The following is a 24,987-nucleotide window of genomic DNA, read 5'->3' on the forward strand; positions in this document are numbered from 1 at the left end:
ACAGATACCTGCTATCGCTGGATCTTTCCAATCCTTACAGTTCCATGCTTCATTAGCCCGTGGAATCGGGTCACCACTTCTAACCACCAACTGTGTTAGGAGAAGGCAATTGTCACTGAATTGTTATAATTTCATTTATCCTTTTTTTTCTATGAAAATTAACAGAGGGCTTATTAAAGGTGCCCTTCCACACAAAACTGTTTTTACTTGTATTTTTTGATATGTGTTAGGTCCATATGTGTTTGTGTTGTCGTGAATTTGAAAACGAACTGTTACCTCCCCAGTCAGTTCTAGCCACTTAAAAGAAATAAGGGGAGAAATCAGGTCAGTTGGAAAAGCTGGTCACACATGACTGAGCTCATTACTATTCATGAGCTCTCCCACTTGAGACCGCGCCCCCAGAATTCGTGTAGCTCAGTGAGTTTCCTATACAGCAAGGATGGCTGAAAATCAACAGGCTTGTGAAGAAGCCATTCTGCCGCAATTCAAGGTGATTGTAAACAAATTTCCTCTAGCCTAGGCTACTTATTGCGCTGGGTGAATGAATAGTCATGCTCTCATATCCTAGCGGTTAGCCAATCAGCATAGCTCATTTGAATATTCATGAGAACTGGCGCAAATTGAGCTGAGTCTTCCTGCAGGCTTTCTATACCACACTAGAATGGCTTGAAACAAGGTAACCAAGGCATTTTTTCCACAAAAAAATGTTACAGAGTCCATGGTAAACTTCAGACATTACCACAAAAGTAATGAAATACGTGTGGCAGGGCACCTTTAACTGGTAAGTTTCTCATTCAATAACCACATGAACCTGGTGTCATATGCATAAAAACAATATCATGATGGAATTCGCAGTCAGATGGACAAAATTAGATGGAGGATGACAAGATGCCAAAGAGAGCCAAAAATACCGTGAATTTTGAGTGCTACAGATGGGGTTCAAGTGCTTAATGCATGCTCAGTGAAGTACTCGTGCACACCACCTGCTGGACCCCAAGTGTTCAACAAAGAGGAAGGTTATCATGGATATCATAGAGGCAACTAAGAAGGACTTTAGTTTGCTGTGGACCTGTGAGGCTGTTCTGTGGTCTGTGACTGTGGCAAATGTAGGCTGTGAAGTGGATGAGGAGTTGTGGAGAATGAGCAGGTAATGAGTGTTTGTCTACATCTCTGATTTATCTCTCCAAACATCTGGATGCTGGCAATTGGTTTAATTTTGTTGTTTCTACGTGTACTTGAAAATGCTGAAAGACTTATCAATTAACAATTCTAAACGATTCTGCTCTTTAAATCAACCCCAGGTGTGTGAGCTATGAATAGAAGAAGAAATAAAAGAGAATTTCACTGTGCTTTAAGGTATGTGTGACAAAATAAAGGCTTCTATTCTACAAAGTTTACTAAAAAAGATTCATCACCACAAGAATATGCTTTGTTAAATAAAAAAATATTTTAACACTCTTATTATTATGCTTAAACCTATCAGCAATAACATTAACCTCACTGATTGGTGCAGTGAATAACTGATTATCTTGTTTAAAGGGTGGGATCCAGCCAGTAAGTGGACGTTCAGGTCTCAATTCTGATGTGTTGGAAGCAGGAAAAATGTCAAGCGTAAGAATGAGTGACTTTTAGCCAAATTGTGGTGGCTAAACAACTGAGTCAGAGCATCACAAAAACAGCAGGTGTGTTGTGGTGTGTTAATCATATGCAGTGGTTAGTGCCTACCAAAAGTGGTCAAAAGAAGAATAACTGGTGAACCGTCAACAGGGTCATGGTCATCCAAGGCTCACAGATGCGTGTGGGGAGTGAAGGCTAGCCCTTCTGGTCCAATTCCACACAAAAGCTACTGTAGCACTGAAAAAAGGAATTGGTTAGAAAAATAGACAAGAATAGACAAGAAATTTGAGTTGTGAGGAAATCGCAAGGTTTTAGACTTTTTAATTAAGTGTCTACTGTTTTAATCTAACACCTAAATCTAACCATAACCAAAATGGAAATAATTAAAAAATAAATAAAAAAGTTAATGAATTAATTACAGAATAGAAAATGTTTAGCTGATGCTTTCAGATTATTTACATTTTGGTTATTGGTTATTGATAACCATAACCAAATGATCTAATCAGTTTCATCTGTAAACAGACTGAAGAAATGTTCATAATGCTCAAGTGCTGTAGCTGAATTTCATACATAGCAAATTAGAATATGTTTAGCTGTTTTTAATAATAGCTACAAAAAAAATTTTCATTTAAACTGAAAAAAATGCATATATATAAAATATAAGACATGGAAAACAGGGCTAGGTGCATATGGAAAATGTATTAAACAGTCCTAACATGTTTGAAAGGAGCAGCAGTATTTATGGTGCATTGAACTATTGTAGATTAAACAAAATAAAACTAGGTCCTATTAAGAATTTGGTTGAAGTTGCCTATTATTTTGGCAGAGCACTGACATAAATAGTAGCATCCACACAAACGACTGTGTTGAGATGAGAACTTATAAGGCTGTGCTTTATTTCATGAGAATACCATTTCGTCCTTGTATCTATAATAAGAAGGGGCACGGGGTACAATTTATGTTCAGAAAAAAATATGTTCAGAAATCCAAGTAATAGCAGGTTTTGAATGATGTTGTCTTTGTTGTCGTGTTCTGCCTACGTTACTTCAGGAAATTTTGACTACAAAAATCTAGAACCAGCACATAACAAGGGTAAAAATGTATTCCACACAAAAAGAAACAAGCTGTAAGCTATTTAAAGATAAAACACATGCACCTTCGCAGGTAAAAGATCCATACACCTTGAAAGGTACAAAGAAGTACAATTAATGGTATCACTCAACTGACCAGGAAAATACATTTACTTGAAAGGGAATGATAGATTAATAAAATATAATAAAAGCAATATGAATTATAAAACATGATCTAAATATAACTAAATATAAAATTGTTCTTAAATATCTAAATTGCTCGTTGGCATTGTGTGATGATTTATCAATACAGTAAATCTGGACACTACAAATGTCTTAAATATTGAGATGGTCGATTAATTAAAAATGGATTAAATCTTAATGTCTTAAATATTGAGATGGTCGAGATCAATAAGAACAATTGGTATACTGAACATTTGCTGTAATTTTAAAGCATGCATCAGGAAGTTTACATCATTTATCCATTAATCTCCTAATTTCATTAATACATGGTGTTAATCTATTAAATGTATAGATCATATTTGACAGCTAGTGTTGTAGGTCATGAAAAACCATGTAACTTACCTTGATGTATTCTAACTCTGAGATTAGGAGAGAGAAATCCTCTGCCTGAAAGTTTCTCCTATGTTCCAGTCCTTGAAGGTGGGGGAAAAAGCATTACAGTCATCCGTACCAGAATTCATGCCAATCTGACTCTCTAGTCTTTCTCTTCCTAGGCTTTCTCTTCTCTTACCTTCAGAATAAGTGCTGTGCTTTCTCGCTGACCGGTGGCAGTATCGACTCACCTGGAGGCAGTATCGACTCACCCGTGCACTAAGACCGATTCACGTCATACTAACGCTTTAAGGACGTCGTTATTCCGTTTGTTCTAACGTTGTTTATCCCTGAAGCCCTGCGTAAATAACGTAAAGTCGTCCTTAAATTAGTAAAAACCTCAGATAGACAAATTCAGCTAGTTTATATACAACAATCTTTAGTTAAAAAGCGCGAGGCTCTTCTCAATGAATCGATTCACATGCAGACAAATGAGTTAAGTGCAAGAGATTCGTTTTATTAGAAGGAAAATGATTCTTTCTAAAAAATAAATAAATAAATAGAAAAATAAATAAATAAATAAATAAATAAATAAATAAATAAATAAAACTCAACTCAACTCAATCCAGTAACTGGATTACTGTTTAACTGTAACAAAAACAATAACAAAGTATTTTAAACAACATGTGCAATAGCAGAAATTTTGAAAAACATGCAATATTACCTGTGTGCAATATTGTTATTAGCGTAACTATTTACTCGTGGTCTCTTTTTTTCTTCTCTGTATTTATACATTGTGTTGTTTATATACTGTATATTATATTATGTCTCTATTCTTTTATACATTTGCATTTCTTTCTCTCTGCTGCTGTAACAGAGAAGTTTCCCCATTGTGGGACGAATAAAGGTATATCTTATCTTATCTTATCTTATCTATTTAAAATAATCATAGTCTCATATTCTAAAAAAAATAAAATAAAAAAAAATTAAAAAGTAATAAAATAAAAAAACATATAATTTCATTAAAATAATGTAAACATAGTAAGCATAACTGCATGAATACAGGAGTAGTAGAAGTTGAAACAAATAGTAACTCACTATTTGACTCACGCATGGTAGAGAGTCATACACACCTTTGCATTCTCACTGAGATCTGGTTCTACACTGTTGTGCTTCAGTTACAGATGCATTGTGTGGGATTAATTGCATTCTGTACTACTGAATCACAAAGTAATGACTGAAGCTAAAGGACATCACGGATCTCTAGAAAGGCAACTCAATTCTCAAGGTTCCCCTGTGCGCATTTGTTCAGTCGTCCACCATTCATGTTCTTGGCTAGTTCAAAGATATTTCATTGGATATGAGTGTTTGCTAGTTTCCCTTAGCTTATAACATTTTTAAAGGTTAATCCAGTTTGCATTTTGCTCAGCCACTTTAACCTGCAGTTTATTAGCAGTATTTTTTATTGTATATTATTGCTGATTTCTGGGTTTTGTTGTTTTTTTTAAAAAAATGCTAAAGTGTGTTCTGTAATACTCTGTATTAGCGTTGAGCCGTCTTCAGAAAGGGGTTTATCCTGGTCAGGATCATGGAGACTCGGGAGCATATCATGGAAAGGCTGGGGTTACTGGATGGGATGATAGTCTATTGCAGTCCACCATGCACACACATCCACATATTCGTTCACACCTTGCAATTAGCAGGAAAAAAAACTTTTTAATACAAATCATTTTTAAAGAGACAGGAAAAGAGGTTTGGACAAAATGAACTCTGACTTCAGTTTTGATCCTGAAGTGGTCAAAACAGAAGTGGCCATTAGTTAAAACAGCTTCTTGCATTTAAATGCTCACATTAACCTGTCTAAAGATGACAACCTAAAGATGGTTGTAATTTCAAATTCCAGAAAGAGCAAGCTGCCACTCCTGAGCCCTTGAGCAAGTCTCTGAACTCTTAACTTTTTTTATATAAATGAGAAAGACATCTGCCAAATGCTGAAAGAGCAAATGAAACCCAGTTACTAGCTCCAAATCTAAGTGAGTCAGTTTCACTGGCAATAGGTTTTTCTGGTAGCTGTACCACATAATAGCACGAGGATCCGCAGTTCAAGTCTTAATTCGGGTTAATGACTTTTCCCGTCTCAAAACTCCTATTGGAATTCCATTTTATCCTGTAGGATCTTGTTTTTTTTAGAGTCTTAGTGGAACACTGTGTTTTATAGGAAATTGCTGAAATACCATTTGCTGAAAAACTATTGGATATTACAGAGATTTTTTCTTTAAGACTGAAATATTTCTATGAACCATTTCATTGATAGTTAATCATTCATGGAACAAAATGTTTTAAACAGTTAATTCCTTCAATTCTACAATTCATCAAATTGCAAGACAGTCAAATAAAAAAGTGCTGCATGTTTAAAAAAATACAGTGGAAATTGTGAATCTTTAGGATCCTTAAAATATTTATGTCTTGTCTGTGAATTGTTAAGACAATTCCTATAGGAATCTTACAAGACTAGTATCGCTAATATGATAAAAATTCCTAGAATCCTGTGCAAGTTTTTATTGGAATCCTAATAAGATTTTTTTGCATGGTTATTAACTGGATGTCTCCTGTGACTCTGAGAGGTTCCTCCTGTTTCTCCAGCTTTTTTCCTCCCAAAATCATGCTGATAGGTGGATTGATTGTTTATGCCAAATTTTCAGAAATATGGCACAGTGTACATTAGTCATATAGTCACTGGTGCTATGGTTACCAGCTGAAAATTAGCGTTACTCTTCTTGCCATTAACTGCTTATTATTAGAAATCAACCCTTTACAGCACAGTGGCTCGTAAAGATGCAATCATTTTATGACGTCCAACCACTTGGCTAATTGTAATTTATAGCTTAACGCCCAGCAGGTAGAGCTTCTTGCTATGACTATACATACAAGTCTGTTCAATATACAAAAGGCTTAACAGGAAAAAAAGGCTTGATGCAGTTCTCATGTGCTTGCTTATTTCTTACTACAAACGAATTATGAGTAAAACTATACATATACAGCCTGATAAATGAGGCCAATTTTTAACTGATGTTTGTTTATTAAATTCTATTCAATTTTATTTATATGGCGCTTTCTTTTAACAATTTATATATTTGTATATTTATGTACAATGTCAATATTTTACATTTTTAAGACAGGGTGTCAATAAGAAACTCCAATATTTGGAACAAATCTTGAAATTGCTTGATAAATCATTTCCCTTCTATAACTGTGTACTATATAGTTAACAATTGCTTTCAGCTTTTAACACCATGTCTATTTTGTTGAATATATCAACTGTTTACTGTTGAAGAGTTGGAGTGCTAAACTGTTTGTTGCATTTGCAGCCCCAAAGCTTTCAGAGCAATTGTAGTGTTACGGTGTTCTTCATAATTACATGGGTTTGTTGGTGTGTTGAATAATTTTGGTGCTTTCAATTTCTGAAACCTTCATCAATTTCAATAACCAGAGAGAGTGGATTGTTGTACTTATTTATGTATGTTTGCATTTACATTTTCAGTTATCATTATTCATTTTTAGCTTTGGTTTGTAGATAGTTTGTAGAAAGTAAATAGTTGTTTCAGTCAGTCTCCCAAATGTTTTGAATAATTGCATTATTCATTATTTTGGGAAAAATGCTATTTGCTATTGTCTGAAAAAAACATTCATCCAAGAGTAACTCGTATTCAAAGGGATAATAGCTACTGCTACTGTGCTATCTTTTACCCCTATATACTGGTGTGCAAACTGAAATCAAAATTAGCAAAAATCTCCAAAATTACTTTAAATATTTTCTGGTTCTTTTCGAAGGGGTCTGTTGCTTGCTTTAATTACTCTTATAGATAAAATTCCTCACAAAGTTTTACAAATATTGCTATGTTAAAGTAAATACATGTGTCATAAAGCAGATGCTTGGAGTTTAGATACAAGTGCAGAAGGTTTTACTGTATTTACAATAAGTCAGAAAAGTAGGAATAGACAAAATTTTAGAAAATTGATTTTTTTAAAAATAAGGAACAAAAGTGAAGAAAAATTCAATAACGTTAATCAGAGTCAGCGTCAAGGGTAGAGTCGAGATCAGAGAACATACAAAGTCTGAAAACCGGGTTATCCGTATCAATAAGCAGAATGATGCTGAATGTGGGAGTGCAGATGGTTGCTGGTGTAAAATTGCAAAAGATTACTGATATGAAGAAATGATTTGCTGTGGACTGTTTGTATCACAGAGATATAAATTGTAAAAGATTTACAGAACCATGTAAATAATTTAGAGAATTTGAGAAGTGGGGGTGAAATGACAAAACATCAGTGATTTGAGAGCAAGATCAAACATAGAGAATACACTAGAATATGTATTATAAAACAATTTAATAAAATAGACAGGAAAATAGAGATGAAGTGCAATGCAGTGCTAGTCCTAAGTGTACATCAAAAACACAAGGTAACCATGTTTTTTAGCTTTAAATTCATAAAATGCTACCACATTTTGGGAGAGATGTTAGGTTCCATATGTTATGTGTAGCATAAATGCAGCTTCTCCTTGTTTGGTTCTGACTCTAGACAAACATACAGAAACTGAGTTTAGATGTACAAATGCTATACAATCATCTGGTCTCGCTCAGTGCAGTAAGAGCCCAAAATTTTGTTATGAAACTTTGAAAGGATTGTGTGCTTTATAGAGAGATTGTGTCTCTCATTATCTTTTGTTGAAATGTGCTCATACACTGTCATCCCCAAGGTTCCTGTCAATGCAGAAACACAAAAACATCTCTGCCCTAAAGCATTGTTTTTTGTCACACTAATTATATGAGCAGAAGGAAGTTTTAAATATACTGTATTACTCCACTGGACCATGGGTTAAAATCATGTCCTGATTTTATTAGAATATTTCTAATATTTCACTAATTTTTAATAGATGTTCGATGCACTTATGTTGTGATGTCACTCAACTCGACTTGGCCGCAAATCTGCAGAAAATTTCTAGTTTTGCCAAATATTTTGCTTGATTTTCAATGTAATTCTGTAATATCAATTTGCAGAGTGTAACTTAGACTCCTTTTTAACTTGTACAGCTCCTCAAACTCAGAGACATGACTCATTGGTCTCCACCAGATGCACTAATTAGCAATGTCTAGCTTTTATTTAATGACTGTGAAATCTAGGCAGCTTTCATAACATCCATGATTTCTCAAAATACGAAACTGCTGCTTATAGTTAAAAACAATAGATACCTGTTAATATTATATAAGATACTTTAGTGTTTGGGTTTGTTATGTTCCCGAAGGATCAGAGAATCAGTGGACACAGTGATGCTGTGCATCTAAACAGAGCACTTTTAAAGGATAATTAGTCACTGGTTCCTGCTTGGTTCCTGCACAGTTACTTATGAGTTGACCAGCATTATGAAGGGTTAATGTGCTCTTTTTTTTTTTTTTTTTTTTACAGAATTAGTGCATGTCCTTTTTGTATATGATGAATGCACTTGCCGAAAGCTCACATCACAGGTAGTACAGTATACACATATATACAGTTTATATATATATATTTATATATATCAGACTTTTTCCAATACTTTATCCTATCTTCTTATCCGTATTCATCTATTTTAAAAATAAATATAAAATAGATATGTGAATACAAAATATTTGAAAATGTATTAAATTAAAAGTATTGATCTGGATACAGGGCTTGTTCTCTTTCTGCCTTGGTCTAGTTTCTTCCTTCACCTTGTTATGTTTCTGTCTGACTGTAAAAAAATGTCTGTAAAAAAATGTCTGTCTCTTGTCCACATGCCCATTAGGTGGACTGGCACCTCTAAATTACTCACAGCTACGGAGATGAAAGTGCATTTACAGCGAGAATAAAGACTTCCTTCAGAAATTTTAGGAAATGTGTGATTTGTTTGAAAGCTTTGGATTTCCTAAAATCATAGATAGTGCTATATCTGTTGTTACCTCTATTGTGAGGACAGACTCCCTTATTAATGGCAATTCTTATCATTATAAGAAATCTCCAACCCGCCAAGAAGGAATTCATATTTATTAATACATACATATTTATTAATACAGCCATTAAAACCACAGACTCTTATAGTTCATTTTTTAAATTATTATTATTATCTTTTTTAACCCTGTTTTTTCACTCTTTAGTATTGTTCTGGTCATTGTATTAGGCTTTTTAAAGCATTATAAAAAATACATAAAAAACATAGATAATACATACATAAAAGTCCTTTACACATATTGTCTGCCACACATATCTTAATCCCAAACAATATAGATGACATTTGTGATTAATGTTTGCAATTATTAGACCACATTTAACAAATAAATTGTCATTCGTTTTTGTTGTAAAGTTATAATTTGTGTAATTGAGAGATTGAAATAGAACAATGTTTCAATTATTGTTTATTGAGCTGATCAAATACAGGCTAGGTATAAAAACAGAACCATAAGAAACAAAAAAGTCTTTGTAATCCATTTATTATTAGCCCATGTATTACTTTCCCTGTATTCTTAAATTGCAATCTTAAATTGTCTGAAGTAAAAATTTATTCTATCCTCCAGCTGTTGTGCTGAAATTGCTATCTAAAATCAATATCCTTTGCTTTTTCTTAAATTGGTGAGGCTTACTAGGCTGACCTGCTAAAGAACCTGGACTGTGGTGAGGGTCTAATCCCGGAAGCAGTTTCAGAACCTCGCTGAGCCTCAGACCTAGCCCTCTGTGCCACAAAACGGCCCGTACCCTCAGCAGTTCCATGGCTGCATTAGATGTCACAGAGGGAGAACTGTGGCTCAACCATATTGGGATTAAAGACAAAACTTTTCTCCTGGACTCCCCGATATTGCCCCAGGGCCTATTGGACGGTGTCGGTAATACGATGTCATCGTCAAGTGCCAGGAACTGACACACCAGTCAGCAGCATTCAAGGAGCTGATCTCCTGCCACAGCCAGGAGCTAGGGCCTTCTATCAACTGGGTATCTGTGTACTCCAGGGTGTCTCTATACTCAACTATTTAGATGACTGTCTCATTTTGGCCCAGTCGTAGGATATGGCAGCCAGTCATCGAGGTGAAGAAGAGTGTACTTTCTCCCTCTCAGAGAACCAATCACGCTGCAGGCACATATCTCTCACACTTGAGTGAGTTCCATCCTCTCTACTGTGAGAGGCAATCGGTTAGGCCAGCAGCTCTCCCCTGCTTATGCACAAAGAGTGTTAGGGCTCATGGCAGCAGCAGCCAATGTTAAACCTTTAGGTCTGCTGCACATGACGGCATTTCAGCTCTGGCTCAGGAGCAGGGAGTTTCACACCACAATCATTCTAACACATTCTAATATTAACCCCTGCATGGTGTCTGAAATCTATAGCCTTTGTTTCTGCTTTAACTGATGAAGTGGAACCATGGGTAGATCTGACTTCTGATCCTTTAGCTAGAAGCACATGAGTTTCATTGTCCATTCAAGTCTGACTGAGAGACCAATGTGCTGATTTTAGGACTGGAATTCACCATGACCCATGAATGCAAGTCTTAACATTTTCCCTGTTTGTACAAAGCCTACTTTACTGTCTTATTCTGCTGGAGTTCCTTTTCAGCACCATGCCAGTTCTCGATGATGAAGGCAAACTCAGAAGTGATGAGTGAAAAGAGAGCAAAAAGGGAGAACACTTTATATTTCACGGACATATAAGGCCAATTTTTAAACCATAATCAGAATCAAATGGACATCAGACCGAGTGTCAAAAATGGCCCACAGGGAAAGGCGTCTAACAAAGAACAGTTGATGACAATAATCAAAGCATGTACTGCCAGTAGACAGCTGAAGAAAAGAAGGCAATCTTTGGCTTGTATAGGTGCCTGACCTCTTTTTTGCTGTTGATGATGGGATCTTTGTAGGACTGAGGAACGTTGTGAACTACTTTGCTTTCCATCATTAATGATTGTGTAACACCACAATGACTGACAGCACAAATGTGTGAATTCAGACAGAGACAAGACACAAATGTTCTTATATAACTCATATTTACAGTATCCCATGCATTAAAACATTCAAAATGTCTGCTTAAATTATTGACCTACTTTAATATATATAGACATGTTGTATTCTAAAGCATATAAGGTACTAGTTAAAGTAGATTTACCCGTAATTGATTACTTTAAGTTTAGTATTAGTTCACATGAAGAAACCATTTTTAGCAGTACTACACCATACATGAGATAAACAAAGGTACTAGTTGATTTTTAAATGGAAAAAGACTAATAATCAGCACCTGCATAAATCAATGTTATAGAATCAGTGAGTAAATTTAAGCCCACCGATAAAAACCAACACAGCCGACTGGTTGAACAGGTAAATTTTGAACAAATGTAAATCCTATTCTATTCTATTCTATTCTATTCTATTCTATTCTATAAAAGGAGCCTGTATATCTACTTCCACTAGTCCCTCTCCTGGTTCAAAATACAGCCAATCCTCCTACAACACTTATTTTCGACTTGGGAGGACACAGGAGCACCTGGAGGAAATCCCCGAAACACAAGAATCAAACCCTCAACCCTGGAAGTGTGTAGTAAGGTTTTATAACAACAACAATAATGGCTACTATAACAAAATAACAGTCCTAAAGTTGATTCTAGCATGATGATATGGTTTAAAACTAAAAATGTTGTTAAAGCATGAATAAACTAAAACTTTGGTAAAAGTTTTATTGCCCTTTGGTGTCCCATTTTGAATATGAATATTTATTCATACATAATAAAAATATGCTTTCTGAAACACGAGTGTTTTGCCTGTTGCATTAGTTAATCGACAAAAACCAACAAAACGTGTATCAGACCTTTGTAAGTCCTGATGTTTCAAGTTGCATTTTAGTCTAACATTATGCTAATGTTCAAACTGATCATATAAGTCATTTGGACACATGAAGGCTACTGAAATTTTTACATCTGACAGAAATTAAGGCTAGTTTATTAAGGCAACATCTGTAATTGCATCAGTTTGCATTTCTGATACAACTCTAACATTCTGAAAGCTATGAATGCATTTGAGAAGATTTTTTTGTTGCTTCTGCACTTTTCTGACCCATACTTTATATTCTTTTTATTTATTTATTTAATTCTAATGAGCTTCCGGACACACACTATGGTGGCAAAGGGATAAGACTCATTGCAACGTAATAACACTATATTATATCTAGGAATATACTATATTATAGGAATAAGACCTGAAATAGGAGTGCAACATTAATTCCCTAATCAAAAAGGCCCAGCAGGGGATGTACTTTCTACGTCAATTAAGGAAGTATGGTCTGCCACAGGAGCTGTTGATGCTGTTCTACACTGCAGTCATTGAATCTGTCCTGTGCACATCCATCACCATCTGGTTTGGTGCAGCAACAAACCAGGATAGAAACAGACTGCAATGCACAGTAAAAACAGCAGAAAAAATAATTGGTGACCACTGACCCTTCTCACCCTGGACACAACCTCTTTCAGATCTTTGCTTACCAAAACTGCCATACACAGGAACAGTTTCTTTCCCCAGACAATCACCCTGATTAACAACTCACTGTAATTATATTCCCTGCTTCATATCTATAAGTACTGCATTATTAGAACTGTCAGTCATCACATCATCCGTATAGGTTACACACACACTACTGTTGCTGCATAATATTGCACAATACTGTTATTTACACTAACATGCACTTCTCGCACTTTATGTACATAACTGATCAGTCATATAATATGTATTCATATTTAATACTCATACAGTCTATTGTATCACATCTGCATTGTCTTGTATAGTCTGTATTATCTTGTCTTGTATAGTATAGTGTTATTTATGTCTGTACTCTTGACAGTCACAAACAGCTGGAACCAAATTCCTTGTGTGTGTCAACACACTTGGCCAGTGCATCTGATTCTGATTCTAATTTTGATAACTTTGCTCAAAACCTCTCTCATATCCGGATAATTGGAAATGTTCACAAATAATCTCCATACACACTCTGGTTGGTGTGAGGAAAATGTGTGAGAGTTACTAGTTGAATAGAGCTGTGCTGTGTTTAATTATATTTCAATATGTGTGCTTATTAAGTCATAACTACTTATAACTTCACAAACACACACACACACACAAATTCATTAGAAAACTGTTTGGATGATTATCACATTTTGCTCTGAAACACTGGTTGTTACTTCTTGCTGTGTAGCATGACAAAAAAGACTGGTGATCTATTGATATTTCACACACAACAATCTATAGAGTTTACACAGAATAGTCAAGTCAGGTCAAGAAGCTTTTAGTGTTATTCCCAACCATATATGAATGATTCACCAGGACCATGGTGCTACACAGAACAACAGTGCGAGGCAAAAGACAGTGCAAACAGACAATACAAAACACTACAGGACCAAGACATTAATCATGAAATTTTGTGTTATATTAATCTTGGTATAATATTTATAATGCTTGGTATAATACTTTGAGACAGTGCCCATTGTTAAAACAAACAAATACAAATATATTTGAATTGAATTGAATTGAATTGTACATACTACGTATTATACAGTATTTTGTGCAGAAATATAGGAATCTGATCAAGAGGGTTCTATTAAACATAAATATATACACTTATGTAATAGCAGCAGTTTGCAGGTATTGAAATGTGGTGTGCAACACAGCATGTGCAAAGTGAGCAAAAATGTACAGCATGTAAACACTTTGATATGTTGTTGATTTGGTGCAAATCAGTGCAGTTCACAAAACGTGTTGTAAATTGGGGAAAGGGGGATTCATTGTGTTTTAATTCTACAAGCACAAATGCCTTGTAGACGAGAAAGATGTTTCAACAGTTCAGGCTAGCAGTAGTGGTATAATTGTGTGAGGAATGCTTACATTGTGCACCTTAATATGTCTTGCTGCTCTGTGTGTGAATCACTGTATGGCCACATTATAATGGTTACTCAGCATGTTAATGCACCATGTCACAAAGTACAGTTTGTCTCAGACAATACAAACTGCTCTTCAGTGGGCTCCTCAGTCACTGGGTCTAAACCTAGTAGGACTCCCTTGTGATGTGTTAGAATGGAAGAGTCATGGTAAGAATTAGCAGCTGACAAATCTACAGCGATTATGCGACTGTGTCAACATGGATGCATTCAAAATCCTAATAAAATCCTAATAAAATGTAAGTTATCAGCACAACACTCTGTGTGCCCATGTTTGTTTGTTTGAATTTAATCCATGCTAAGCTTTTTTAAGCAGTAGGGGATGTAGCTCAGTGGTAGAGCGCATGCTTTGCATGTATGAGGCCCCGGGTTCAATCCCCGGCATCTCCACATTTTTGTTTTGATTCTATATCTTATATAACGGCAAAATATATTAAGCAGGATTACAACTGAGACCAAACATATAATAATTTATTTCTCGAAACCGACCACGTTTAATGGTGGTGCACGTGTATACATTACAAACCTAGTAATCTTAAATGATGCGTTGTATAATATTGACAATACACGAGTACTACAGTCTATATTTACTGTAAAAAATATTACAGACTGACCAGTTGATCTGCTACATCTACTATAGAGCATCATCAACTCACTCGTTTTGTTGAGTAAGTGTGCCATGTTTTAAAAAGAGCAACACTGCATCATGAATCATGTAATACAGTAACCCTTTAAAACTACTAGTGTGCTATGGGGGTATAGCTCAGTGGTAGAGCATTTGACTGCAGATCAAGAGGTCCCCGGTTCAAATCCGGGTGCCCCCTCTTTTGAATTGACATTTATTGCTTTTATTATTAACACCGCGAGGCAAGGAGGTTATAAAACTTCATTTAATAACATTCTACAAAAGCCGTTTAAAAAAACTAATTATCAGTAAAAAGGTTCCTAGCATCAAAACAGTTCGCTGAACGAGCTGATTGGCTGCGAACCAACATTGAGCTCGACATCATCCAATGAACTAACAGTGCGCACGGTTTTTACAACCTCACGTGATCTCGGTGTACACAGCACGGGTGACGTAGGTGTGTACACACAAGCATGTGACGAACAACACAAAGCCGCTGGACTAGAACATGTTTTGCAGACTAAAACTGCGAAAACGCCGGTAAACGGCATCATTTCGTGTTCGTTTCTGTAATTAAAGCACACTATGGCGGCGTTTGTCGTGAGTATTCCTTTTAAAGCTTGAAATCTGAATATTTTGAGCTATTGTTGGTCAATTGTTTGTTGGCTAGCTAGTCAAATTAGCATCTCAGTCGTTGGTGGAATCCCAAATGCATCCCAGTTAGTTCCCTGTATAAATGAACGCCTTTTACACGGTGTCTATGCATCCATGTGTCCTACAGGGAGGCATTTGGGACTCAGCCTTTTACAACCGCTTGTATTAAACAGATCATTTACATTTCAGTAAGTGTTTAACATTTTGAGATGGAGTATTTTCCATTATGTATCCTGTACATAGTTAAATAGTTGTGTTAATAACGTTATAGAGAATGTCTAAAACAATTTAGCTGCTTTTAGCTCATCCGGTCTGCAGCACATGTAATTCTTAGATTCACCACACGAGGGTGCTGTTGTCGTGCCCCTCTAGTGCTGGTATGTTCAGCTAAAATCTTATTCTAAACACTAAACTTACTTGTTTTTAGGGTCTGTGAAAACTTTCCTGTCTGATCTGTACTACAGCTGTTTGTATGTTTGTTTGTTTATTTATTTAGTAATTTACATCTCTCTTCTCCTACAGGCCCATCCTTCGGTGCGGGTCAGGGCTACAGAACACTCCTACGTACCCGTGTTGTGTCAGGATGACAAGTGTGCTGGGAGTGAGAAAGGAGTGCACATGCACTGTCCGCTTTGTACGGTAGCTGAGGCGTACCAGGATCCTGTTATACTCCGTGCCCACTTCCGCATCAAACATGTTGACAAGAGCATCGAGTTTGCTGGTCAGACATAAAATTATGAGGCAGTTGTTAGTGAATAGGAGAATTTTGGGTTTGTGCTATGTGATGACTAATTTCCATGTGTTTGTATGCTTATATCAAAAAGAAACAAAACTCTATTCGTTTAATATTGGTCAAATGTGAAGGTTTCGTATTGTGCATCGCTTAAAATAATGGAATATAACCCTTTATTTTGTCACATATACATTACAGCACAGTGAAATTCTTTGTTCTTATATCCCAACTTCCGGAAAAACAACCTTTGTATTAACAACCCAGAGCCTTAACCACTAGAGCTACTTCAGTTTTGTCTTTTTTTTAATTTGGGGTTGGAAAAGGCTTTCTATTAATACCTTTGGTTCAAAATATAATAGGCCAAATTATAAGCCATTTCTCTATTTTAAGGTGAATGGGTGCCATTAAGAATGTATATGACCTCATACAGCTTCAAAACAAAACAAATATGTATGTAATCCCAGTCCTTTCAAATGTTCCTGTCTAAAATGATCATTTCTAATCATTTCTAACTTCACTGTCTCTGTTTACCTAGACCCTGAGCAGCATTTAATGAAAATAAATAGAAATGTATTGAGCAGCACCACATTATCAACCTGCAATGTGCTTTTCTGTTAATATTTAAGGCCTTTCTTTGTCCTCTATGCAAAAACCACCCACTCCATCTGATCCCAGTCTCAATGGAAACCTCTACATGAATGTGATCACAAGTGTTTTTTTTTATTTATTTTTTATGTAGTAATTAATTTTCTTGTACCCTCAGGCTTGAAGGTGTTGCGTTGCTGTAACCATTGTGAGATCGTGGGCACCATTAAAGGCGAGAAGAGGTTTAAAGGAGCACACTGGCACTGCTACCGCTGCAGGAACGGCTTTAACAGGAGGGACGAGGCCGTCAAGCACTACAAAACTCACTTCCGAAACCCACACACCACATTCCAAATCCAGGTTACACAGGTGAGTGAGGGTTTCAGGTTTGATGGATAATTTAAAGCAACAAAGAGTGTATCATGTATCATCACCAAGCTGTGTTTTTCATTAGGATGTGAATTGCAGGCAGTACTATAAAGGCAACCCGGAGGCTAAGGCCAAAGCGTACAGTGGGCTAGCTGTGAGTTTGGGTACCGGAGGAGACATCACTGCTGTCAGCTCCGTCATCACACCACCAGTCCTCACCACTGCCTCCGTCACTGAGACTACCACCTTACTTACTGTTGAGCATAAGGTAGTCTAGCTAACTTGACTTAACTGGTGTATTACACATTTTTTCAGTCTAGTGTATTTTTTTTTGTACACACACATGTGAAACTCAAGCTTCTCCAATGCATTTTGGTTTCACATTTTTTGGCCTCCTTTAACCACTTATTCCTGTTAGTATGTGATGATGGTGCTGCTTTCTGTCTTGTAAAGGAAGATGGTGAGAGTAATGGCATACCACTTGGGGCTGAAGAGGAGGTAGGCTCCTCCCAGCCTGCATCAGCAGGAACCCAAACCCTGGTTTTAATGGACCCTGATGGAAACACAGGCAACTTGATCTATGATGAAGCTACAGGCATCATTACGGAACAGGTTCATCATGCATCATTCTCAGTTTTTTTTTTTTTCTCAGGGGAAAAAAGCAAAATACAGTTCTAAGCTATAGATGATTTTTTCTACGTTGACCTTAGGCTCTTAGCACAGCTGAAGTTAGTTTTGTTCAATTAAGGTAACCATTACAGTTTGATATATGTGGCTATCGTGACATCAAAAATCTGCTAATGTACTGACCATTTCTTTTCCTGTGATATGATGATTTAGAATGAGGAGAGTTTGGACCTGCAGAAACATCTACTGGAGCTCAATGAGCAGTTAGATATACTTCGACAGGAAAAAGAGAGCGTAGAGAAGAGTCTACGGTCCGAAATTAAGCAGCTGAAAGAACAGGTGTGTTCTTAATGCGGTGAAGGTTTTCACGCTTCATTCTTGTTCAGGTTGGCAGCATGTGTTCTCATAGTCTTTCCATTGTTCTCTGTCATGTCGTCTTATTTTGTTTAGATTGCAAGTCTGGTTCAATCTAACGTGAAGATGTTTGAGGAGCTGCAGGTGTACCGCTGTCCAGATCACAGCCAGCAGAGACTGGCCAAACTGGTTAGAACATGTTCTGCCTCTTGTATATGTAACTAGTTAATAGATAAACAAGGTAATGTGAATATGTTCTGCTCACTTTACTAATTTCTTGCTCTGTTCTGTGTTGTAGATGGACAGTCTGCAGAGTCAGCACAAAGAGCTACTACAGGCCCAGCTGGTTTCATTAAGGCAGGAAATCCTCTCCCAGGCCAGCAATGTTCCACTCAATGGCCACACGGATGCACTAGAGATCGACTCTGCTGGGGACCAATCGCAGGACCAAGTGGAGGTTCAGGGGACAATAGTAGGTGGGATACCGGGACTGGAGATCATAGGGGTTCCACTCCAGCCAGAGCAGGTTGAACTGAGAGGGCAGCTTGTGGAGTTTAGACCTCAGGAGGACACCATTTCCAATCTGGAAAGCCCAAGATCAGACACAGCACTGATCCAGGACCTGGAGGTTAAAGAAGAAGTTTTTCAAGTGTCTAGGAAGCGAAGCTCTGAAGAAGATTGTGGAGGAACAATTGAAGTCAAAGTCTCACGTATTAGTTAATGCTAACAAGACATTCACGCAGTCATGACTCTTCTAGCTGTTTTTTGGATACCAAGGCTATATTCACATTATTACATCTGATAATTACTTTGTCTTCTCCTGAAAAATCAAATTTTAAAGTCAATACAAAAGTTTTATATTGGCTTGTACTTTACATATTTATAAGAAGAAATGCAGTCTACAATGCTTGTCATTTCTGTAATTAAGTAATTACAGTGTTAAATAATATAACTAAATGTATACAATAAGAAGAAGAAGAATGATGATAATGTTTTTATTATTTAATTATTATTATTAGTAGTAATAGTAGTATTTTGGTTTAATACATTTTTTACCCTGTAGCAGAGTGAAGTAAAACATGCTGAAGTGATGTTTGGAAGCATTTCTCACATTTTGTTGAATGAAGACAAAAGAAATATTAATATGAGTCGTTTGGGACCTGAAAGAGTCGGTTCTTAATGACGAGTTGAGCCGAGTGCACAGGCTTCACTGTAATCACTGAACCAATCACTTGTCTTGGGTTCATTCCTTATTAGGGACCGCGAGGTGGCGCTAAAGTCTTTACACCTGAATTCTTTTTTCTACCGAAGAAGAAGGTTGAGTTGACGGAAGCGGTCTTTCTCTTGTAAGTATCACGCATCTTTAGTGAAACTGTGTAACTACTAGTTGTAGTTTATTGTGTATAATGTAAGAGAATGTGAGGAAAAACATTTATTTATGTGTTTAACAGAATTGAAGCAGAATAAACTGCTACAGGCTAACGGCTAACAGCTGGAATGTAAATAAACATTGAATAAACAAAGTAAATAATAGAACAGTATAGATGCAAAAAGCATTTCACTGCATGTCGTCTCCGTATGTATGTGTATGTGACAAATAAAATGGGATTTTGATTTTTTATTTTTATTTTATTTTGACACTGACACACACACACAGCTATTGCGCGCGCACACACACACACTGAGCTACTGTACACTACACACACGCACGTGCGCACTCACACACAGAGCTATTGAACACACACGCACAGAGCTACTGTACACACACACGCACACATCTATTGTACACGCACACACACACACACACACAAACACACACACGGAGCTATTGTACACACGCACAGAGCTACTGTACACACACACACACATCTATTGTACACACACACGCACAGAGCTACTGTACACACACACACATCTATTGTACACACACACGCACAGAGCTACTGTACACACACGCACACAACTATTGTATTTGAATTACTGTAGTTTTCTCTAGGTGCTGCCTGATTGCTCATGACCTCCCAGTCCACTCAGCCTGACACGATGCCCACAGCTCCAGACTCTCCATCTCTCGGTGTCACAGTCAGCGGCAATGCACAAAAATACAGTGTGAAAAAGAAAAAGGTCCTCAACGCTGAAGAAACCGAGCTGTTTGAACTAACACAAGCTGCTGGTATAGTCATGGACCAAGAGGTTTTCAAGTGAGTCAGAATATCTAGACATTAGAGCTCGGTAGAATGTCCATGTAAATGTACCTGCTACCGATCTGTCTCTTCTACACTGGATATTAAATCATTGCTGTTAAACTTTATACAGTACATGACTTTTTATACATATAAAAAAAAGTGGCCCAGTTTCCCTATACAAGTGCACCATATTGTGTCTAACAGGCTTATTGAAGCAAGAAGCATAAATTTGTTTTCTGTATTTATGTACTTGTATGAACAAGGTGAGGAACAATGTTCAGTGAGTTTTTATTATTTGAGGCAAGATCTTTTATACAAAAATCTCTCTTGTTCTCTCGTCCTCTCTTTTGAAGATATTTTTTAGTCTTTTTTTTTTAAATAAAAGACTTTAATTAAAAAAAAAAATCTGTGTTATTCTTTGTTTAATAGCTATTTATTAATACACTAAGTTTAATTCCAGGGTGACTCATGGTGTGAATTATTTGTTAGTATATTAGTAACACATTAATATAAAATTTGCAGCTGTTACTTTGATTAGACGTGCGGTTATAACCAGAGACTAATCGCTCCATTCTTCTGATGCTTAACATCCACAAAAATAAACTAGATGCTTTTTTAACTTAATGTTTTTTAGTTAATGGTACAAATATGGATACAAAGAAACACAACACTCCCTCTTTTATGAAAATACAGAATGTTCTAGAAATTCTGACAATACACCGTTTAAAAAAAACATTTTGACTGAATTTATTGAAATTTGCTGGACTTTATCAAGCCCACACTAATGTATAAAGCATATATATATATATATATATATTATTTATTTATTTTTTTTTTTTTGTCAGATTTTAACTGTCACTAAAGCCAGGTTTGGTCAAGTTTTTTTTTTTTTTTTGCCCAGAAAGACAAATATAAAGACATTTCAACTAATATAGAGAAACAAAGTATGATACTCAAACACTGTCATATTGCAATTCCGTACAACAGTGTTAGAAACCTAATACTTCTGAAACACACTCAAGTTACTTCTTGGTTTTGTAGGAACATCGTGGACCTCCTGAAGATGAACGTGGCACCTTTGGCTGTGTTCCAGACTCTAAAGGCAATGTGTGCAGGTCAAAAGATTTCAGACACCATTGCGCCTGACACATCAACAGTCAGTGAGATCAGAGGTCAGTCCGGTGCCTCGGGGAGTGCACTCATAATGCTACTGAACTGAGCAGATCTCTGACATCTGAGCCCACCATTGCTCAAGATCTCGAACAGAACGAAATTAAAATTCTATTTGTATAGTGCATTTCACATGCAGAGTGTTATACTTAATATAGTAAATAATACGTTAATAAGTTACACAGAATCTTTTGTAGGTTAGAAAAAGCACTAACTGTTTAAATAATTAGATTAAATAATAAATACGAGCATTAATATTTTCCAGGGTGTTCATAAAGACGTGTTTTACTTTACACATTTTTTTTTTAAATGACAAAAGTGCTTTCCCTAAAACTTGTCCCCATTAACAAGGTGGGTTCAGAATCTTACGTTAAACTCACACTTTTGGTTTGGGGCACCTCTGTGTAAAGTGCATCATTTTGAGACAAGTTCTGATGCATTTTCACTGGAAAAAATAAATTGCTAACATTATTATTAGTAATAATAATAATACTTTGAACCTACGTTAGGTTCAAATTAAAGGAATAAAGACAAGGCAGAGGTGTACAATAAACACAATAAATCAATGAAAGTATCAAAATATATCAGAAAACTATAATCAGAAACAGAGGAACAAAGACAAACCCTTATTTAGCATTGGTACTTGGTGTAAGCTTGCTGCTCCTGCTGAACATTCTGTCTGTGTTTGTTTCCTCTTTTTAGCTTTTCTTTTCTTTCCACCTTCTGTTTCTCAGTCAAGTCAAATAGGACGTAGGATAAATAGACGTTCTGGTGCAAAATCTCTTGTCACATTATCAGTTTGAATGGAGTGTGAAGGTTTGCACTAGTGCTGGTAGTTTCGGTTCAGCCCAGTGATTCGATTCTTTTCATTCCTTTCACCTAAAAGATTTATTTGCTGATTTGGTCAGTTACCAGTAGATGGAGACAGTGTGCCTTTTTTTTTCATTTTGTTTAAATAGATATTATGAGCAAGTTATTGTTTCATTTACGTAAACTACCAAGTAAACTACCGTCTTTTAAACCACCAAGTATTCAAGAGACACGTTTGGTATTGTGTTAACAAATGAACATGTCCAGTGTATAAAGAGAAGGTCCGGTGAATTTATTTATTTTTTTACAAGACAGACATTTTGGACACTCTCTAGGCTAGAGAGAGGTCACAAAAAAGGATATGAAAGAAATAAATACACAAATAACACACGTATGAAGTTTTTTTTTTATTTGTGTTTGCAGATTATCCTTTGAACAACACATTGACCTCACATTAGCCTTATCTTTTTGCTACACACTTTTCAAATGCCTTGTTCTACCTTATTTCTCTTCTTGTTGAAAAGGTAATGAACTGAAATCCCATTGATGCAGACACCAGCCGATCATTGTTCACTCACCTCATTCGTTCAGGAACACTGATTTGTTCTTTAATAGTGTAATGTGGTACACAAATGTATTATTTTACACACGTATTATGTGTGATTCTATTAATTTCTGATGTTTACAATGTAGCCAAGGGATGTCTAAACTTTAACATAGAGAACCGGATTAATCTTGATTGAGATTATGAGATTTAAGGCCAGACCTCTTTTTCATATAATGCAGACGACCTCGTTAGGTCATAAATCGTTAGTTATTTTTTTGTTAACAATCTGCAGTTTCCTCTTCTTTATGCTAATACATACTCCTCTGTCCTCTTGCCTTATGTGTGTGTGTTTAACGCCATAAAGAAGAGGACCCTAAGGTCCCAGACAAGAGTGTTAAAAAAGCAACCCCTCAGGCTCCGCCCACTGCCCCTGTGGCCCACCCTCAAAGGGCCGGGGCTAAGATTGTGGTCTACAGCTCTGGGGAACAGAGCTCTCCTCTGTCTCAAGGTTTTCCTCCCCTTTTCTCATTTCTGCACCCTCTTCACTTCATAGTGTTTTTTGTATACTCTGGTTCTCTTACACCGTTCTCACTCTTTGTCTCCTCTCACATACTTGGTTGCCCTTGACTTTGCATGAGCCTTTTTCTTCCTTACACTTTATGCTTCACTCTCTTTGTTTTTACTCTTTCATTCATCACATTCCTCTCAGCTCACGGTGCATGATTTCAGAACATCTACCCTCCTCGTTTCATGCATTTTCTGGAAGTGTGTGTGTGTGTACTCCATGTTGGTTCTTTATTAGTTGAGCGTGTTTGTTCAAGTGTGTTCTGTTCAGGTCTGCTGTTTTTAGGCATCAGCAACACCAACCCTGTATAATGACTGCATGTAAGCATGTTGATGTTAGAACAGATATATAAATAATGAAAACGTGTAGCTTTTAATAGCTTTTAATGATTACAGCACTGGAGTATTTAACACAGCTTTGTGTCCATGTTGCTTGCTTTTCCTGCATCGGTGAGTGCGTCAGTGCTTAAGTGCTATACAATGTCTTCTTGCATCAGTGTTTTCTGTGCTGGTTTATTTCTTCTTTAATGAAATTTGACCATCAAGATGTTTATGAAAAATGCTCCATCACTCCATAAGTCATATATTATGAAGAAGAACCTTTTAATCTCTCTCTCTGTCTCTCTCTCTCTCTCTCTCTCTCTCTCTCTCTCTCTCTCTCTCTCTCTCTCTGTGTGTGTGTGTGTGTGTGTGTGTGTGTGTGTGTGTGTGTTGTGTGGTCAGTACGCAGTAAATCAGGCACAGGTCATGCAGAAAAGCGAGAGCAGCGAGTGCCAAGGCAGGCAAGTGCCACCAGGGGGCAAAAGAGTGCCAAGAGCTCAGGCAGCAGCAGCTCTTCATCCCAGCTCACCTCCAACTAGCACATTGACTACTTCCATAAAAACTGATTTCAGATCAGTGTGGAGTTCCAGACCTGCACTGTGGTGCCAAAAATCTGATCCAGATTCACACTTTACTTTCTGGTTAATAAATCACATGGTCTGGATTCTGTCTCTCTCTGGATCACTGGGTTTGTTTTTACTCAGTGTTCTACATGGTTTTATGTTTATTTATTTGTTTGTTTTATGTGCATGTCAGTTCAGTGATAATGATGGGCTTATAATGATAAGCTGTTTGGATTTGCTAAAAGGATCTGATTTATTTTTATTATTCAGAAGATGACTGAAATGTCAAGTTGAAATAAAAAAATTATCAACTTCCACTTTGAGCTTTTTCCACTTTTTTTTGCAAGACATAAAGTTTTCTTAAGAAAATAATGACCATCTTGTAAAGAATCAAGAGACCTTGGAAAAAGAATCAAGAGTTGGACATGTTGTACATCCCTTTAATGGGTTATAGAAATAATCAAATGTTTTAACTGTATCTAGGGTTTTTTAAATATGTAAATGTACTTATTTTCAGGCTGCTTTAACACTGTGGTTCTATTTTGTGCTTGATATTGAGATATATATATATATCTCAAACACAAGGTTTTTTTTCTGAGCAAGAGCAGAAAATGTACTAAACTAGCATCTAATAAATTATTTCTCAAATAATAATTTGCTTTCA

General features: G+C 36.4%; 2 protein-coding genes and 2 non-coding genes across 6 annotated transcripts; all 4 read left to right on the forward strand.

Annotated features, from left to right (window-relative positions):
• Positions 1–14,533: 14,533 nt before the first annotated feature.
• On the forward strand, positions 14,534–14,605 carry trnaa-ugc (transfer RNA alanine (anticodon UGC)). The gene has a single exon. It is a non-coding gene; the product is annotated as a tRNA-Ala (tRNA).
• A 362-nt stretch (positions 14,606–14,967) lies between these two features.
• On the forward strand, positions 14,968–15,039 carry trnac-gca (transfer RNA cysteine (anticodon GCA)). Its single transcript has one exon. It is a non-coding gene; the product is annotated as a tRNA-Cys (tRNA).
• Positions 15,040–15,301: 262 nt separating this feature from the next.
• Positions 15,302–19,109, forward strand: zgc:193801 (uncharacterized protein LOC564476 homolog). The gene is made up of 8 exons (XM_060891160.1): positions 15,302–15,440; positions 16,017–16,215; positions 16,991–17,181; positions 17,267–17,449; positions 17,635–17,793; positions 18,022–18,147; positions 18,259–18,351; positions 18,461–19,109. Exons 1-8 carry the CDS (start codon positions 15,426–15,428, stop codon positions 18,881–18,883), a joined length of 1,389 nt encoding a protein of 462 aa, XP_060747143.1. The 5' UTR covers positions 15,302–15,425; the 3' UTR covers positions 18,884–19,109.
• Positions 19,110–19,365: 256 nt separating this feature from the next.
• mzt2b (mitotic spindle organizing protein 2B) lies at positions 19,366–24,640 on the forward strand. 3 transcript variants are annotated; one of them, XM_060891161.1, is made up of 5 exons: positions 19,366–19,508; positions 20,159–20,363; positions 21,390–21,520; positions 23,240–23,383; positions 24,163–24,640. In XM_060891161.1, the coding sequence occupies exons 2-5, from the start codon at positions 20,176–20,178 to the stop codon at positions 24,297–24,299; spliced, it is 600 nt and encodes a 199-aa protein (XP_060747144.1). In that variant the 5' UTR covers positions 19,366–19,508; positions 20,159–20,175; the 3' UTR covers positions 24,300–24,640. The 3 variants fall into 3 exon arrangements, with proteins under 3 accessions (XP_060747144.1, XP_060747147.1, XP_060747146.1); XM_060891163.1 differs by having other exon boundaries at positions 19,451–19,508; positions 20,149–20,363; XM_060891164.1 differs by lacking the exon at positions 23,240–23,383 and having other exon boundaries at positions 19,372–19,508.
• Positions 24,641–24,987: the final 347 nt, after the last annotated feature.

Source organism: Tachysurus vachellii, chromosome 17, assembly GCF_030014155.1.
Source record: "Tachysurus vachellii isolate PV-2020 chromosome 17, HZAU_Pvac_v1, whole genome shotgun sequence".
NCBI classification, from domain to species: domain Eukaryota; kingdom Metazoa; phylum Chordata; class Actinopteri; order Siluriformes; family Bagridae; genus Tachysurus; species Tachysurus vachellii.

What these genes read in the sequence shown, in the direction of transcription:
- zgc:193801 (XM_060891160.1), top strand. An exon ending in TCCAAATCCAGGTTACACAG is followed by an intron (nt 17,182 to 17,266) that starts GTGAGTGAGGGT and finishes GTTTTTCATTAG; the next exon opens with GATGTGAATTGCAGGCAGTA. An exon ending in CAGGCATCATTACGGAACAG is followed by an intron (nt 17,794 to 18,021) that starts GTTCATCATGCA and finishes ATGATGATTTAG; the next exon opens with AATGAGGAGAGTTTGGACCT.
- mzt2b (XM_060891161.1), top strand. Translation starts at nt 20,176, where the DNA reads ATGACCTCCCAGTCCACTCAGCCTGACACGATGCCCACAGCTCCAGAC. An exon ending in ATGGACCAAGAGGTTTTCAA is followed by an intron (nt 20,364 to 21,389) that starts GTGAGTCAGAAT and finishes TTGGTTTTGTAG; the next exon opens with GAACATCGTGGACCTCCTGA. An exon ending in GAGCTCTCCTCTGTCTCAAG is followed by an intron (nt 23,384 to 24,162) that starts GTTTTCCTCCCC and finishes TTGTGTGGTCAG; the next exon opens with TACGCAGTAAATCAGGCACA.